This window comes from Melospiza melodia, chromosome 8 (assembly GCF_035770615.1).
Source record: "Melospiza melodia melodia isolate bMelMel2 chromosome 8, bMelMel2.pri, whole genome shotgun sequence".
Lineage (NCBI taxonomy): Eukaryota > Metazoa > Chordata > Aves > Passeriformes > Passerellidae > Melospiza > Melospiza melodia.
Genome location: NC_086201.1, coordinates 5,907,903 through 5,925,303, shown reverse-complemented (window position 1 = coordinate 5,925,303; position 17,401 = coordinate 5,907,903). Strand labels below are relative to the sequence as shown.

Genomic DNA, 17,401 nt, shown 5'->3' with positions numbered 1-17,401 from the left:
TCTGGTCTATTTAGAATCTCTAATCAGTCTGCTAGCAGATAACGTGAGCGTGTGCATCCTTTGTGGAGTAAGTGGGAATAAATTAGCTAAGGGTCCATTATTTGAGCCTTGCAAAATATTTGATGTGGAAGTTATTTTTGCTGGGTTTTTTGGCTGTGCATTTACTGAATGCAAATTAGATTATCTCCTAAATTTCTCAGCAAACTAATAATGTGTAAAATCTCTCAAATCCTTGTGTACTGTAAAAAAAGAAGATTAAACATTTGTTCTGTGGCAAGATTAAATCCTTTTCAGCTGCAACTCAAGTTTTTAGCAACTTAAGTCACCCAGACTTACTATGTTTAGTTCCCTTCAGTTAATAATTTTCTGCCTTGAAGCAGGATTTAGGTTTTGAGCGGGGATTATTTGGGACAAGGTGCTCCTCTTGCAGCCCACAAGCTTCTGGAGCTTTGTTTGTGCCATGTGGCCCATGGCCAGTGGCTGCCTTATTCTTGGCACACTGGGAAAGCCTCAGCCACAGAAGTAGGATCAGCTGGTGGAGTTAAGTCTCTGAGCTGCAGTCTGTACTCCATGCTGAGTTTTAACATGAGGTAAAGCAAAAGGTTTGCCTTGCAGGAGATCCCAGAGCTTCAGCTGAGCAGAATTTGGCCCACCAAATGCTGTGGTCCACCAGGTCTCCTTTATAAAGTCTTTAGCTATTACATTTTTAGCAGTGCTTGGATTTACTGGCGTTATTTTGTGATATTTCACAGTCAGTAATCAAGTGAATGTGAATATTAATTGCAAAATGAATCATTTTTTTTCCCCCTCTACCTTTGGTCTGTGTAATTAGAAACATTTCTCCTGTGTCACTGTCCACTCTGCTGCTCCCTAGTTTGTTAAAGGGTGATCTCTCCTGTCCCACAGACTCAAAGGGAAATTAGCAGTGTTATTGCCAGTGGCAGCTGTGGTGATGCACAGAATTGTCCCTCTCACAGTAATGACCTTGAGTTTTATGAAGCACCTCAAGGTTTACTAACAAGGGTAGAACTGCTAGAAGTTTGTTAATTGAAACCATGAAATATGTTAGAGAGGATACAAATGAGTTTAAAGCCAATTCAATTAGAGGTGCATCTGTTTCCAAAGCTGCTGGAGAAATGTTTATTTTCACATCACTTTTAAGGCAGCCTCTTGGAATGCTGCTGGCACTGTTGTTTAACGCTGTGTGCAGACCTTGCACCCACAGCAAATTTATCTTCTGGAAGTGCAACAGTCAGGTGGAAGTGTCCCTGATGTTTGCTTGTAAAAGCACTGATGTCCTTCTTCTCCCAGCACAGCCCCCTATGGCATCACTGACATCCCCCAGCCCATCACCCAGCTGCCTCCTCTTGCCTTGGCTCTGCTGGGTGGCACAACAAAAATGGGACCATGGGAGTTTCTGCACCGTGTATTTGTGCCTCTCTGACGCTGGCACAGGGTGCCCAGAGGAGCTGAGGCTGCCCCATCCCTGGCAGTGTCCAAGGCCAGGTTGGACAGAGCTTGGAGCAACCTGGGATAGTGGAAGATGTTCCTGCCCATGGTAGGGAGTAGAACAAGATGAGTTTGAGGTCCCTTCCAACCCAAACCTTCTGTGATTCCATGACAGCCACCAGAGCATGGTCCTCACTTTATCCACCTGCTGTTGCCTTGTCTCAGGCTGCACAGGAGAATTGAGGTGAGTCAGGGCTGCCACATTGTGTGTCTGAGCCTTCCCAGGACATCCCGCGTGATCTGTGGGTCCTTTGTTTGTTAGAGACACTTTAGAGACTCCATTTGTGGCTTGTTGAGCAACAAGCACACTGTTCTTAATGAATAAATCATAGGAAAATGAGCTGTGCAGTCTAGATAAATGCATTTGCTCATCCCACTAGGTTGACAGTGTCTCAGTAGAAAAACAATAGCACTTAAATGTAGAAAAGGCTTATTTGGTCATCCAGACCAATTTTCCCTGCCAGTTCCCAGTAGCATGTTTCAAAGTGCCCACTTAAATAACCTGGTGTTCTTGTCATTACCTCCTGTGACATCTGTGTGTGCAGCTCCAGCTCTGTGGCATTCAGGAGCCTGCTGATGGCCCAGGTGGGACAGAGGTTCTCATCTGCTTTGTCTGAATCAAATGAGTTTTATTCTAACAGTGTTTGAGACTTTGAGGAATAATAATAGTAAGAATAATTTTAAAAAGGAGGTAAAAGAAAGCGTCAGTAAATAATCTACGAATACATGGAAAGCAGGCTGAACATGGCTGAAAAGTAGAGAACATCTTTTTCTGTGGAAACAACAATTGTTTGGTACCAGGTTTTACAGAGGGGAGAAAAATGAGGGATGTGATGGATGAGTGGGAAATTTAAGGATGACACTGATAAAACCAGCTGTGTAAACTCAGCCTTGAGTTGGTCTCCCAAGCTGAGCAACAGTAGCTCAGAAATGTTATTTACTTTATTCATATTTTGTTATGGTAAGGTTATTTCTCTGGATAGTGGCTTGAATGTAGAGTTCTTTATTAATGGATTGTTTTAATAGCACATTGGCCTTGGGGCTTTTGTTTGTTTAGTATTGTGCATCATGCCAAAGCTACAAGTTTTCTAGGCATGCCAAAGCTGGGATTATTGCGGGTCTTTTTAGTCCCTTGACAACAGCAAGTTATTGCTTGGCTCCTACAGAAAAAAAAAAATCCTGGTCTCACAGGCAATGGATGAGTTGAGTACAATGTTATTTACTACTCATCGTAAAAAGCCATAAAGGCATTCTCTGTCTGAGCAGAGAGGGCACATCACAGGAACATTTTTGGAGGAAAATTTTGGTTGAATGAAATCTTTGCTCTTTAAATAAATACCTTGGTGTAGGATTAACCCTACGTGGTTGATAGAGGAGTAATGGCAGTCTGTGAGGAGAGCTTGAAGGAAAGTTACGTTCCCATCTTGATTTTGTAGTATGGACAGTCAGCTTCCTCTGGACAATATGGAAGTGTAGTGCTCTGTATCTGGCCAGTATTTGATTATAATTGGCGTAATTAAGAAATACGGGTGAGGAAACTGAAAAAGGAATGAGCAGCCTCTTAGCAATGGGATGTCTTCGGAAATTCTGAGGTTCACTGAGGGATAACTCACAGCACTTCCTGGGGATGGAATACAGCAGGTTCTTCAGTCTTCACAGAACAGTCTGTGTTGGAAGGGACCTTTTAAAGGTCATCATGTGAACCCAGTGAGCTCCACCAGGTTGCTCCAAGCCCCATCCAACCTGGCCGTGAACACTTCCAGGGATGGGGCATCCACAGGTTCTCTGGGCAACCTGTGCTGGTATTCTACCATGTTCATTGTAAAATCTTCTTTCTTGTATACAAGAAAGATGTTTACTATAACTTCTTCTTCATCTTCCTTTCTTTCTTTCTTTGGGTAGTCTATTTCTTTTTTTATTTTGTCTTATATTTCTTTTTATTATAGACATAGATCTTCAGCTGCCTAAAGACTTAGCCTGTTTTACCTTCTCTGATAAGTTGATAACCCCTCTGACTAATCCTACTTTGAAACAAGGCACTTTCTTTGTTTCTGTTGAGAGTTAATTACCCAGGCTGTCACACAGCCCAAGGAAAGATGATATTTCATACAGTGGTGGAACAGAACTCTTTAGAGAACTGCCTAAGAAATGCTTCTCATAAATCTATCATGAGAAAATTTCTTTTACTTATCATAATGTATTATGAATTGCTTTGAGTGGCAACCTAAGCAGGTGGAACAGAATATCAGTGGGTTATTTGAGATTTTTATTTGGGGGTAAAAAAAGTGAGTCTGTTTTAGAAATATTTGTATATGTGTGTGCATGGATGTCATCTCACTGAGGTGAGCATACAAAGCACACAAAGTTGAAATATCTCAAATGTTCCAATATGACTGGAATGGATTCAGTCAGAAATAATTAAGATACCCAATTCCAGTGGGTTTGGAGCAGCAAATGAAGAGACACCACAGCAGAGAGAGATCAGAGGCAGCAAAGACAACCAGAGCTCTCTGTATGGGCACAGGTCTGCAGCACTGGGGAAGAGTTACAGCGTGAGTTAGGGGGGGAAATGATTGCAGCTGTCAGGCTGCAGGGTGGCCGCTGTAAAGAAACAGGAGCAGCACCATCACAGGGAATCAGGAGAGGAGAAATAGAGCAGCACTGAGCTGAAGGAGCTGTTGCTACTGCTGTTTTTTAAGGCACTGTTTACAAAAACAACATCAGTATTTCTTGTACCTCTAGAAGGAAGATATTTTCCAGCGGATGGATGCCTAAATAAGCCTGAAACCTTTCTTGATACTGACTTCAGAGTGAAGAGCAGGAGGGAGGCAGCGAATTGCTGCTGTGGGTTCATGCCCAGGCTGTAACACAGTTCTGGTTCAGAGTGAGCAGCAGGCTTGGGCATGGCTCAGCCAGTAAATCCAGCTCTGAACCAGAATAATCTCTGTGCCTCAGCCTTGGTGTTCAAGGTTGTCTGGGGCTGTTTTCTGGGGGTTTTGGACAGCAGCTGCTTCTGGGTTGAGTTTTGTTGTTTGGGTGTTTTTTCCCCTCTGTGCTGCAGTCACCTGGGTAGATGGGGGAAACCCTTCCTAAAAGAGTAATGAAATGAGTGAATTTGGTATTCTGTAGGTGAGGAATCAAGAGAGAGTGTTCACATGATGAAAACCAAACAGAAATAAAGGGCATAAAAATGAGAAACATCGGAACAGTGGTAGGGATGAAGTTCAGTTATTTCTATAACCATCATTGCCAGAGCTGTCAGAGGGATGAAGCTGCCTCTAATAAAGGCTGATCTGAGCAGCCACTGGCTTTCATGATCTAACATGAAATCTCTTTTTTGTTTAAATTAAAATAATACATACAGACATGACAAGCAGATAATAGGAACTGGGGGAGAATGAATGCAGCATGGTAAGTAGGAAGGTGCAGAAATAATTCCACACTGCCAACCCAGGACTGGTGCCACTAATTCCCTGGAGATCCCCAGGGCTTGGCCACCCTCTGCTGCTGTTCTGCACACCAAGAGCTCCACAGCCACTGCTGGGCTCTGCAAAGTCTCCCCAGATGTCAGCTCCTGAAACAGCTGTAGGGTTGTGCCTTTTTGGAGGAACCTGTTGGATTTTAATTCATGAGGTGCTGGTCCTGCAGATGTCAGGTGTTGTGATTTTAAGAGATGATGGTCTTGTGAGAGCTTTCATGTCAAACCAGCTTAAAGTGAAAGTAAAGCTTTAAAATGCCATTTTTGAACCCCATAAAAAGCAAAGCATTTGGAAAGAGGTACAAAGAGAACTTGTGAGGTGTGGGAAGCAGGTTTCATCTGCTTCTCCCAAGAATAAATCCCATACTGTTCCAGCTGGCAGGCAGGTCCCTCACACATCTGATGGGAGCTGCCAAGAGAAGAGTACTGTTGCCTTCCCCATCCTGTAGTTCTCTCTGCTGGGGAGAGAGCCTGTGTCTGTCTCCTGCCTGTGCCAGCTCTGGAGATGGCCAGTGTAATGCAGAAGGAGTACACACCAAGGCTGTACACTTAATTCTCCAGAATTTGTCATGGATGGCCACAGTCTAATAAAGAAGGTAATTACCACATCTTGATGACCACCAGCTTCACAACATGTACTTTTGTCAGCGTGTGTCCTTTACATAATTCCTTTTTATCACTGCCTTCTTTGGACTAAACCAAGTAGAAATTAATTTTAGTCACTGCTGTTCTTCACAAATAATGCCATAACCTCACGTTGGATGGTGGTGTCAGTTTGCCAAATGCCTTCTCCTTAAGAAGCTCTTGTTTTGTGTTGGTTGCACAGGTCACATCAGAGGATGGGAGTTTGTTGGTTGTGGTGATTAAAACCTGTCTTAAATCTTTGGTTTAGGTTACATTGAAGAGCCTTGCACGGTCCCGTGCCCGTTTGATTGCAGATTAAGCGATTGGTCCAGTTGGTCTCCTTGCAGCTCCTCCTGTGGACCGGGGGTCAGAGTCCGATCCAAGTGGCTCAAGGAGAAGCCCTACAATGGAGGTCGTCCCTGCCCCAAGCTGGACCTCAAGAACCAGGTGAGCCACGTTCTCATAGCCAACAGAACTCTCTGTGCTGTGTTCTGAGTCAGGATCCAGAGTTTCTGTGCTGGTGAAGAAGGTAAAGAGAGGAGTTATCTCTGGCACCACACCTTGGGTCACCTTTTGTAGGCAATCCTTGACCTTCTTGAGGACTGAGGGAGAAATGCTCCTGTATCAGCAGAATTTGACCTGAAGCACCATATTTCTTATGTGAACAAATTGTTATCTCCCAGAGCACAGGAAGCCCTGGAGTAATAATCCTACCTGGACAGTGTGTAGACATCAGAGAACTCAGATGTCATGGATATTTTCAAAACTTTTTCAGTCTTTCTGAGACTCTGCTTGCTGTAGAAATGTTTGTTAAATAGAAATTGCTATTTTTAGCAACATTTCCCTTCAACACAGCACAGGTTCCCTTTAACATTAATCTCTGTATATTCAATATTGAAGTATCCCATCAGAGGAAAATAATCTTTAAATTACTATTCTTAAAGGAAGATCAGCTTCTATTTAAATGCTACTTAATGCTGTATGCATTTCTGCAAAGTGCATAGTGATTTCCTACGTTTGCTGATTAATTCTCTAACACTAATTAACACTGATGAAGTACTGTTTAGTTTTGTCTGCCCTATATTTCAGATTCAGCCATGAAAATTAATTAATAGGACAGAAACAGTCACGCTAAAGGAAGTCCATATATATGTTAAGAAGAATTTGAATATGTATATGTATAAAATACGTGATGTGTAGAAGTACTTCAGTGGTATCATACAAAGATTTATTTGGTAGGTGCTAGAGATGGTGGATTTATTTGTTTTTCTGCACAACTGTTGCTGCAGCAGTCATGTCCTGGAATGCAGCACCACTTCCAGCTCCTGAGTATGAACTTGCCTCATTTTCCTAACAGTTAATTTTATTTTCCTGTGAGATACTTAGTAAATATTCCTTGGATTTTTTTTCCTTCTTCTTTTTCCTTATTTCTATTTGAAATTCATTGGAAGTAGGCTAACAGAAGCAGCAGGGACTACAGAAATATAAAACTGCTATAAAGTGTACGTTGTCCATAGCTCAGTGCTTTCCTTAATAGATCAGACAGATCACCAGAGAGGCAAAGTGAAATCCCACAGTAAGTGATAAGGTAACAATAAGCTCCTTTGTAATGAAAAGATACTGGGGTTTGTTACCCACAGACACAGCAGACTCCTTCCATTAATAGCAAACTTATTGCCATCATGTGTTGCTTATTCCCACACACATTAGAGTTGCCAGTTTCAAAAGCCTTTCAGAGGATATTAAAGGAAAGAAATTGTTCAAACTTGGAAGTTATGTCTTTGCACAGTTTATTGGTGCACAGCGCTTGCAAAGTGCCAGGGCTGGTATTAATATAAACGTGGTTGGTGCTTTTTGCCTCTTTACCAGGAGCACATGTCATGATCTAAAACCCACTGAATTCATTAGAGGCTTTCTGTTGCAGGCTGTAGTACAAATAATGTAGAATTTGTGTTCAGATTTGTTTGTTTAGGTTTGTGACCTCCTGTTTTTCAAAGTGTTCTTTTGGTTGGTTGCTTTTTGGAGTTTTTGTTTCCTTCCTTGTGAGTTTTTTTAGGGTAAAACAGAAGCTCTTTCTAACTGATTTGGCCCACAAGTGGTTTATCTTCTTCCAATTCAGATTTAATGGATTGAGTGCAAGTCTATATATTTCAGAGCTTTTAGGGTAAGAAGAAATGGTTGTGCTAATAAGAAAAGTGTGTATATATGCACACAAATGCACATGTTTTGCCTGTGATTCTGTTCATTACCTTCCTGAATGCTTCTCAGTACTTTGTGAGCTTCAGAAGGAGTTTTGCTCTGCATCCACTGGGCTTGGACTTCCAGCCCAGATTTAACACACTGAGGTCCCTGGGCACATTGCAGGATGCACAAGTTGCCTACCCAGATGGTGAAGTAAATGAGCTGATGGCACTGCTGCTGAGCTAAGCTGGACACATACCATTAATCCACTGTCAGGCAGATTGTCTGCTGCTGTTCCCTCTGCTCTGGGCAGCTTTTAAATCCTAGAGCAAAGCTCTACAGATTCATTATATATAAAAATGTGACATCCTAATTATTTTGTATAATCTGGATTAAATACCTGCAGTAAATGCTGGCTTTTGTTTGGTATCAGATAGGAGAAAACCATATAAACTATATCTAGACTTTATATATATATATATACTATATACAGTAAAGCAGTACAGCACCATTGTGCTGAGTTTTACTTTCCAGTGGCTACTGTGTGGTGTTTTATGCATTTGATAAGATTTTACATAATTTAGAACAAATAATGAATTCCTTCAGGTGTTAGTAGATTTCGCTTACGATTTCCATTTTATTTTCTCCAGTATCTTTAATTATTTTGCTTTTGATTATTGCTTCTGAAGTTGGGTCTTGTTATTGCCTAATCAGTTACTTGGGAGAACTCTCCATTTTTCCACTGTCTTATAATTAAATCTCTCAGTCATTTTGTGTCTTTTTCTTAAGCCAGATAATCTTTTCACCTCTTTTTGTGCAGGGTGCTGTCTGGGCTTTTTTGCAGACCCCTGTATATCCTTTTCTTCAGTGCTTTTCAGATATTTGACATGAATCTAACTGTAGTGTTACTTGAAATACTATTCCAGCAATTCTTTCTCACCATTTCCCACCATGTCTGGAGCTTTGCCAATGCAGATATTTAGTCAAGCTACTCCTTTGGACAGAGGGACAATTTGCATGATCAAAGAAATCTATTTTGTGAATATAAGTAGTTATTTGAGTCATATAAACTGTGTTGTAAAAGACTGTCCCCTAAGAGTCTGTCCAGTCATGGTACTGCAGCTTGCTTGTGTATTAAGGATAGAATATTTTAGGAGAAATTTGATTTTATACAGAAATAATGGCATGTCCCACTACTGCATGATATTCTGTGGTATTTGTGTTCCTTATTCCACAGAGAGTTTGACTCTTCTGGAGTATCTTGAAGCCATTCTTTTGGATGTGTTCATCTGCCTGTAGAGCCTCTCAAGCAGCCCACTCTTTTTGCAAGAGATGTGAGAAGTAAACTCAGAGTTAGGAGAATTAATTCAGCTTTTTAGTATTTATTGTTCTCATTGTAGGCGATGGACGAGGTTGAGCCCCTCAAGATTTTATTCAAAGCTATTTTCTGATAGAGGTGCCAAACATTTGCATGGGCTGAATGCTCCTGGTATTCTGATAAAATCACTCGATTTGATGTGGTCCCTTTTGCCTTAAACTCTGTCTGTGTTGCTGCCCTGTGAAATAAAAGGATAAATTACAATATTTGGTGGAAGAGATGACAGTATTTTAACACAGCTCCATGTAATATGCAGAATTACTTTTTCCTTTTACCTCTGTTTGCAAATGGTTGAAGAGCTGGCTAACTACATTTTGCTTCATCTCTTAAAGAAAATGGGCTTTGCACGTAGGGGCTGTGCAGCTCTTATCTGAGGATGTGATTGCTTCTGAACAGCCGATTGGATTAGGGGGTCAGCTGGCAGATGTTCTTGGCTGTGCTGTGCATGTTAAAAGAGGTGTAGCATTTACATTTTTCCATCCCTGCTCTTCTCTGAATGCACTTGCACAGCATGCAGTTGCTATTTAATATGTAGTTCTACATGATGAAAGGTTAAATATGAGTTAAGGGGGGTTTATTGCTTGAATATTCTTTTATAGGTTTTTAGGATTACTGTGAGAAAATGCATCTTATTTTCAAGACTCATGAATTCCGAGGATTATTTTTTTATTGATTGCCCTTATACATATTCTTGTCAAGGTTTTCCCTCCTTCTCCTTCCTCCCCCTCTCTCCCTTAGCCAATACTGCTAAAGGACAAATATCATAGCAAGTAGTTTATTCCCTCTATTTATGCTGTATATATTTAAGCAAACGTTTTTAAAGGATTGGGAGTATTTGTAATGGCAGGCATAGCAGGAGAAAAATGTAGTGTATTTAGAATGTAAACTTACTGCTTTCATTAAAATGAATATTTTATTCTTAATGACATTTTCTGGTGTTCACCGTAGAATATGAGAAATACAGACACTTTGCACATTAGAATTGCAAGTACTGCTCCTGAAATTGCATAGAGGAGTTTAAGGAAAGAGAAAAGGAGGGTGGTGGTAAGCTTACAGACCTGATCTCTCAGGTGTAAAGATGTATGAATTTCTGGAATTTTTTCATACAAAGTAGCTGCTTTAGGTCCATTTGCACTTCAGAGAAAACAGTTATTTTCAGCATTTTCAAAGCTTTTAGACTCCTGTATTAACAACCAAGTTTGAACTGAGCATCTTCCATTGCTGTCACTGAATTAGCTCCCATCTAGTCCCTAGCTGGTGAGTCCCATGTATAACCTTCTCCTTCCAGCATTAGGAATTGGCCTTCAAGAATATCATTATTAATGTACTAACTATAAATAGCTCCTGCTCAAATCACTTCCTTTATAATACAGATTTCTAGTTTTCAGAAAAGTCACTGAACTTTTTGAGGCGCTCAGAATCTCTTCTTCTCATTTATTTCAGGTGCCAGTAGTTCATTCCTGAGCCTAGAGCTGTATCAGTCCATCAGTTGTGTCAGATCCCTTCCTGTGCCATGCAGGAAATCATCTGACTTGCATTTTTATCTGGCTGCATCAGCACTCATTTGCTTCAAGTGCAACTTAACTTCTAGGGGAAAAAAAAGAGTCCTATTCTTAATCTCTGTTTTACCTTCAGAAGATCTGATTTCCTCCCATCCTGCCTTAAAGGAAGGAATTACAGCATAAAGCATATCTGTCCTCTGATTCTAGTGCAATTTTACAGCATCATAAAAATGACAAGTTTTTTTGCCTGCTGCACTAATGTGGGAGAATTTTCAGTGTCAAAAAATAGCAAGAACCTCCTGTTTCCCTTTACACTTTTCTTGCTGTGACTGGAAGTTTTGGTACTATACTGCAATTTAGTTTGTCAAATGAGCAGAAGTAGGAGCCAAATCTGAGCAGCCTGAGCAGTATCTCACCTGCCTGAAGTGAGTTTCCATGTGGGTGGGTGTTGCTTCACTTCCTTGGGAAATCAAACCAGTCCCATGTTCTCCTCCAGGAGAATAACCCTGTAGTGTCTACTCTAATTCTCAGCATGTATTAATTTTATATTCACCTTCAATAGCTATCCACACTTGATTTTCATTCCTCCTGCAGGTTTTCTGTTGAGTAAAGAGTCATATAAACATATTTTCACAATTGCCACTCATAAAAAGCTTTAGCTTCAGAAATTGAGCTGTTTAACAACTCCCTCAAAAGTGTTTTTCCCTTGGCTTTTTTTTTCCTAGATAGCTTCTTTAAATTTCCCTTTAATAAAAAAGCAGCTTGATGTATGGTGTAATGCTGCTTTCTGTAATTGTGACAGAACATTTGCACTTTATGAAGTTAAATATGTTACAATGTCAATCTCCTTCCTGGCATTACTTTCAAATCCAAAAAATTAGAATCCTTGTGCTAATTAATTAAACTACATTTTTTCTGCCTATTACAGCCCCACCAATTTTTAATGAGATATATACCAAAGCTTGAATGTTTGGTTTAAATGAAATTTATGTGTTTGCATCTCTGGAACTAGGAATGGAACATAATTATTTCTGATTCAAATAGAGTTCCTACGTTTGTTGTTGAAAGGAATATTTATTGTTCAATGTGATAGCTTTTTGTAAAGTACAGGAAAAGGCAGGAATTATACCTAAAGTGCTCTGTCCTTTTGATTTCTTGCAGAGGAGATTGAATTAAATTGGAAATCAGCCATAGAAAGCTGGTGGCCCAGTGAAGAAATTATTAGCATTTCTCCTAAGGAACTGAAGTTCAATTGGTTTAGGCAATACTTTTTTTTTTGAAGGGAAGGAGTGTGGTTTGTGCTGAATCTCTTGTGGACAATATGTCATGTTGGAGGACCTGCAAACAGCGTGTGCCATAAATCAGCGTGACAGCATCTAACACTGAGACTGAACTTACTCTTGCTTGTCTTTGTCTTAGGAGCAGGAGAACAAGAAGGATTGATGCCTTGGTTATTCCATGGCAGCAGTTTTAATCTTGGTTTGGTTTTTTTTCCTTCTTCCTCATTTTAGGAAGTTTTTTTATTTCTTTTCTACAAAGTTTCGCGATTTGTTCTCATTTTAGGTTTGCAATTGTTAAGGAAGGGAAGATGCTGCATAACATTGAAAGTGAGGACCTAGCATCTGTTCTAATTAGAACAAACACAAGAACATTCAGAATAAAAAATGCTGGTACATCTTCACCTTTTCATGTGGTAAAAGATGTGAGAAACAGTTATTTGTCATCTTTCATTTTATCACACATGATTTAGTCTTCTGAGAGAGTCAATTACTTCAGAGAGAGTAAATTACACTTTTGGCAAGTTAAATGAAGATTTTGACATGTTTTCCTTTTCTTTGCTCTCTTTCATAACTCCTTTCAAAAATTAATTTCCAAAATATGATCTCGTTGATTGCAAAAAGTAGCTTGTTACAACGCAAGACACAAACGTGGAAATTTCTTTTGTAATAGATTCTACGCCAAGTCATGAAATTCATTACAGCAATTTATAGTTCTAAGAACATGCCACATAAAAACTTCAAAACTTTTTGAAGTGTGAATGCAACAAGATGTTGGACAGGAGTGTGTTGAGCAGCAGGCAGCCTGGATCTGTCCAGTGCAGGGAGCTGCTGTGTGAATCTGAATCATGGTGCAGAGCATCCAGCAGGAGCAGACGTGGGGCTGAGTTGGTAAATGAGGTGCTGGTGTTGACCTGATTTAGCATCTATTATCAGAAACCAGTGGGAGGCTGTTGGTTGTTAATGAAGATTTTGGTCACTTCTTTCCTTTTGTTAGTGGGCAGCAATGTCTTCAGAAGGACTGAATTTTGTCATAAATATCTAGCAGATTCTGTGTGTCCCCAGTTTAAAGCTGACCCCATTCCAGTGGATGGCTTTATTCCTGGGAGGAACAGGGGTTTATTAAACATGGTCTGACTCACCTGCATGCTCTGAATATATCCTGAGCATTCAGAGCAGAAAATTTCTATTTTTCTGACTCTCCTTTATGAATAAGAAAGAATAATTGGAAATGAAGTTACTGCTCAGAGAGGGAGAAGGGACATGAAGATGTATGCTGTGTGAATTCATCTGTCAGAGCTCCTGAGCAGCCAGGAGCTCTCAGGAGCCTCTTGCATGATGGTCATTAAAATAACCTTGGTCTTGCCTCTTTTAAAGTATTTAATATTGTTCTGTCTCTGTTGCTCTGTCTAGAGCAGTTCTCATTGATTAATACTTAACAAGTGTTAATATTTTTCCTGCTGCAGACGTTTCTTGTGGCCATTGCTCAGAAATTATAACCAAATGGTTTGTTGGGTTTGCTTTGTTTTATGCTCTGCAGCTGATTGATAGATTCAGAAATGGACTTCATTTTCTTTTTATGTTGTTTAATTGGTTTCTTCCTCCAAGACAGCAGAATAAAAGTGCAGATGACCTTCTGTCCTCCTCTTGATGTCCCCGCACATGCCTGGAAGGATTGTGCCAGGTTTGCCGTCAGCTAAGTGTGAGCACTTGAACCGCAAGCTGAATACATGAATTTTGCATCTTCTTTAAGTGACAGCATCAAGATCATCAGCATTACCAGATTGCTGGGTGGAATATAAACCACTCAGAGATTTCAGATTCCAAGGCCCAATTACAGCTCTCTGAGTGGTTGTCAAACACAGCCCCTGTGTCAGGGCTCCTGTTTGCAAGGGCTCTTTAACCAAAGCCGAAATACACTTTAGTCACATTCAGGTGGGTTTGGGGAGGGAAAGGAAAAATTTGAGACATCTCCCCTTTACAGCAGTCTGGGGCTCTCCCTGCCTCCTGAACTCCTTGTTTTAGCAGGGCTACCAGGAAGAGAGTTGTAAATACGAGTTTGCACAAATTCAGCTAATCCTTCCTCATTATCTATAAATCATGACACATTTTTGAGTTATAAATAACTGTGTTGTAGGCTATAGCCATCACTAGAAAAACCAAAGGTGAGCAGATTTTTATGTATGAATGAAATGCCAAAGGATAGATTCTTCTTCTCCAATAAGATGTATATTCTGTCCATTGTAATTTTATTTACTGCTTCTCACTAGAGGATTGCATAAATCAGCAGTCCTGCGCAGTTTGTTGTGATTTATTGCTTAATTAAAAGTTATGAAGGTTTTTAATCTGTCTATAATTTATATTATTTTTGAGTCAGCTGTTTCCCATATTGTAACAACCAGGAAACTTGCATCCTTTTATGAAGGAAGCATTTTGTGAGCCCTTGGATTCATTAATAGGTGTGGCCCATAGTGGTGCCAGATTGACTTTGGAGCTTAAACTCAGAGCCAAAGATAATTAAATATTAGTGCACTTAATAAAGTTTCTCCAGCATCAATTACAGTTTGATGGCAAATGTAGTCAACATGTTTTTTAGAGTTACAGATTAATTTTAAAAGGGATGCAACTCATGTGTGATTTCACAATGAACAGATGTTTGCTACACATTAATAATTTTAAAAGCAGGCTTAAAATGGTTATGTAGATTTTAATGGGGGATTAATTTGGTTCTAGTGCTGGACCACATGTTGTTGTCAAAACAAAAGTTTTAGTTTGGTTGTTGGGGGATTTTTTTTTGTTGGTAGATTGCTGCTGTAATTATTAATTTTTCCGTATTTATTTTTTTGTATTAATTTTTTCCATAATTAAAGTTACAATAGCGTACAATTTAAAAACAGACCTTTTTTAATGTATGAATTTCTATTGAAGAATAAAAATGCTATTAAAAATTCAATTTTTGTAGTGATGGCAGGGGTGGCTGGCTTGAGAGAGAGCACTCATCTGCTTTAAACTTCAGTAGGTTTGTCTCCCTCTTTCTCAAACATCTTTATTATTTGAAAAGACATGCTATTTTCTCTAGCAAAGCTTTGTCCAGTCCTGGCATTATAGTTTTCAGTTAGAATGTTTTGAGGTCAGCTTGGATTTCACTGATGGCACAGGTTTTGGCAGGAATAAGGGCTCCCTTTAGCTGTGAGGCAGCTGCCCTCTGTTGGTTGGCTCAGCTTGGCTCTGGTTTCATTTCTGATCTGTGTGACTTCTGGTGGGATGGATGGGAAGAGCCTTCCCTGAGTCCCAGCTGTCAGTGCTGTTTGAGACCAGTGGGATCCTTCCAGGACCCCCCTCTCCTCCTTATGAGCTGTAACCAAACTCTCAACTGCTCTTAATGTCACTTTCAAGTTTTTTCCTACATAACTTCATGTGTAATTGCAGTGGTGTCGCTGAATGGGCTTCATTGTTTCTTAAACAAAAAATTTGTTCCTCAACTTGTTTTTTTTTAAACCCTATTATTTCTAAAATAATATTTTAGAATCATTAATAAAAATCATTGAAGTGGTTTGCTATAAAATCAGGTAGAAAAAGTCATATATCACATTAGATAAAAATTGAAGACACTTTTTGGGTAGTCAGGAAGATTTTTATCCAGGCTATTCTTTAGCACTTTGAGAACTGGACAAATATAAGTTAGAATGAACTTTGGCCATTTGAAATGCCAAACCAAATAATATCTGTCAGCTTTGCTGGCCAGTCTCCATTCAAATTCCAGTATCTGTTAAGTTTAAATGTCCTTTATGCTCTTATAAGTTAGATTTAAATTATTACTTTGAATTTTAAATTATTACTTCACTAAGTAAGAGTGAGAATTTTTCCTTCTCTAAGTGATATTATGAGGTTCATAACTTTCTAATTAACTACCAGGCATAAAGATATTTCATTCTTGTCTGAGCAAAAAGAATAAGGTGGAAAAGGTTTAGCAGCCTCTTCTAAGCAAGACTTTGAAAAGGAATTAAGATCTAGTCGTATGCTGCTTTTGTAGTGGCTTATTGTATAAATATTTAAGTGGTGAAAAGAATTAGTGTCTGTTTTTGATGCTGTTATTCAGTGTTATATTTAATACACAGAGCTCATGTTTTTCCTTCAATATTAGAAGATCTTTGCTCCTCAGTCCATGCTTCCAGGTCCTGCAGCTGCAGTGGTTGGACAATCCTGAGGATTGTCCTGAGGTTGGACATTCCCTCACCTGGTTTTGATTTTACTGGGAATGCTTAGTGGTTACTACGTCCATCATATGGCTTTTTATCAGTGTGCAGCTTTTCAACATTTCTTAAAATAAAGCCAGTCTTTTTCTTTAATTTCAGTTCTGTGTACTCTCAAGTGGCCATGTGGAACATAAGTTTTTCTTTCTGCCACTTTGCAGCCAGCATTTCAGATTCTGGGGGACCAGTGTGTTTGTTTTTGGGTTTTTTTTTTTTCATGTTGCTTTTCCCCAGTTTGTAGCTTGGTTGTGAAGCTGGGCAATAAATAAACAGATCTGTGATTGTTGGAACACAAACCAGTGGGTACTTTAGCAACTGGAGTAGCAACAGATATTCACTAGAAAATCCATTGGAGTAATCAATTATGCTTTGAGTTTGTCTTGTTGAGAAAATAGAAGTACTTGGTCCTTTCAAAGGAGACACTACTCCAGTGATCAGCAGGTGGGCAGACAAAACAGGCTTTATGGAGAGTCTCACAGGTGAGTGAAACAGTGAGAAAAGATTAATTTTCTATTCTGCATGTTCCCAGAGCAACCACTGACAAAACAACAGGCTTTTTTGAGAGTGAGATGTGTAAGATTGTATCTTACAGTGCACAGAACATGCACAACTCATTGGGCCTGAGAAAGGAAAGTCATGATTAAACTCAGTTGGATTAAACATTTGCATATAAAAGAGGTTTTTCTTAATATTCATTTCAGGTCAGTGTTTGATAAATGACTCGCAGATTTTCATCAGCGTTCTCACGTCTTGGCTTTTGCATAATAAGAACCCTCACAGGAGTTGTATGCAAACAGCAACATTTCAGCCTAGTTACTTATCACACAGCAAATTCAAAGTACAAGTTGTATTTGGGTCATATCTGCATGCTAACCTCAGAAATTAATCCCAGCTAGAGTTAGAATAAATATCTTTTTAACCTTACTTCTTTGTTTTCACCCTGTCATAATAATGTAGCATATCAGGGTATCTGGGAACTTGGCAAGGGAAGGGAACTCAGATGATTTCTGAAGTCCTTCTGATAACATTAAAATATTTATTTGTTTTGGAGTAAAACATTTATTCTAGGCATTTCTCTTAGTCTAGTGATGCTGATTCTATGCACCTGAATGAAAATTAATTTGTGATTAAATCCCAAGAATAATCAGTGCCTGTCAGGCATTGGTTTAAAACTGAGGATGAGACACTGCTTTTAATGA

The 17,401-nt window shown here is 39.5% G+C and overlaps 1 protein-coding gene across 4 annotated transcripts in view; it reads left to right on the top strand.

Annotated features, from left to right (window-relative positions):
- Positions 1-17,401, top strand: part of THSD7B (thrombospondin type 1 domain containing 7B) — a 299,473-nt gene that overhangs the window by 216,225 nt on the left and 65,847 nt on the right. For all 4 annotated transcript variants that reach the window (XM_063161589.1, XM_063161588.1, XM_063161586.1 and 1 more), the window contains one exon: positions 5,880-6,058. In XM_063161589.1, coding sequence (XP_063017659.1) covers positions 5,880-6,058 — 179 coding nt within the window. The remainder of the gene's footprint in view (positions 1-5,879; positions 6,059-17,401) is intronic.